Source organism: Arachis ipaensis, chromosome B08 (genome assembly GCF_000816755.2).
Source record: "Arachis ipaensis cultivar K30076 chromosome B08, Araip1.1, whole genome shotgun sequence".
NCBI lineage: Eukaryota > Viridiplantae > Streptophyta > Magnoliopsida > Fabales > Fabaceae > Arachis > Arachis ipaensis.
In genome coordinates this window covers 24,095,952-24,096,842 of record NC_029792.2, presented here as the reverse complement: position 1 = coordinate 24,096,842, position 891 = coordinate 24,095,952, and the positions used below count along the sequence as shown (strand labels likewise).

The window sequence follows — 891 nt, the reverse complement described above, 5'->3', positions numbered from 1 at the left end:
TGCATTTTTTCTTTATTTTTTTTTTTGTAAAAAAATAAAAAATACTAAAAGTAAAAACAGAAATAAAAATCAAACACACCTTACGATATCGAATTGATTGTTATCTAAATTTTGGAGGAAGTTGATGTTAATTTGATTTTTATTGCTGTTGAATCATTATCAATTTTCTTTTTTGAAATTTATGTTGTTTTTTTTGTTTTTGGTCTTGAAATTTATGTTGTTTGAATCTACTATATTATGTGAAACAGGGTTTATGGATAGGGTTGATTTGTGGGCTTGTTTGTCAAACTGGAGCACTATTATTTTTCACATGGCGTGCCAATTGGTCCAAACTCCATCTCTCTCTGGACAAAATTAGACACAATGATCAACCAATTGTTGTTTAATTCATTTCCAAATTTTACTACATACTGTATTATTTTTTTTATCAAAATAAGGTATCGACTTAATTTATTTCTGTATCCTAAACTTTTCATCACCAGAAAAGTGCGGTCACTTGAATATTTTCCCTCCTTGTGTTAAAATTTAGATGCAAAAGAAAATTGGCTATAAGAACGTCTTTGCTTAATTTAGCAAAATAGTGGTTTTCAGTGTTGTATGAATCTTATAGTTTTATTGTCTATTAAACCGTTTTCAATAATGTCATTTTTTAAATAATATTCTTATATAATTGTCATATTTCCATAAAAAATCAATAAAAATAGGTGTGGTATTATTATAATAGAAATTAGATAATATTCATTTTCTAGCTTAGATTTTGTTTATTATTATGAAAAATACTAGGTGTTTAAATATTTTTTGAACCAAATTTTTAATTAAGTTCGCATGCTTCTTCTCTTTCTTATACATACCAAACACTTCTTCTTCTTTTATTATCATCGTTGTACTTTT

At 25.5% G+C, this 891-nt stretch overlaps 1 protein-coding gene across 1 annotated transcript in view; it reads left to right on the top strand.

Moving 5' to 3' along the window:
• The window catches only part of LOC107613956 (protein DETOXIFICATION 18), a 4,831-nt gene extending 4,211 nt beyond the window's left edge, over positions 1–620 (top strand). The window contains exon 7 of the mRNA XM_016316157.2: positions 249–620. Within this exon, the coding sequence (XP_016171643.1) occupies positions 249–386 (138 nt within the window). The 3' untranslated portion in view covers positions 387–620. The remainder of the gene's footprint in view (positions 1–248) is intronic.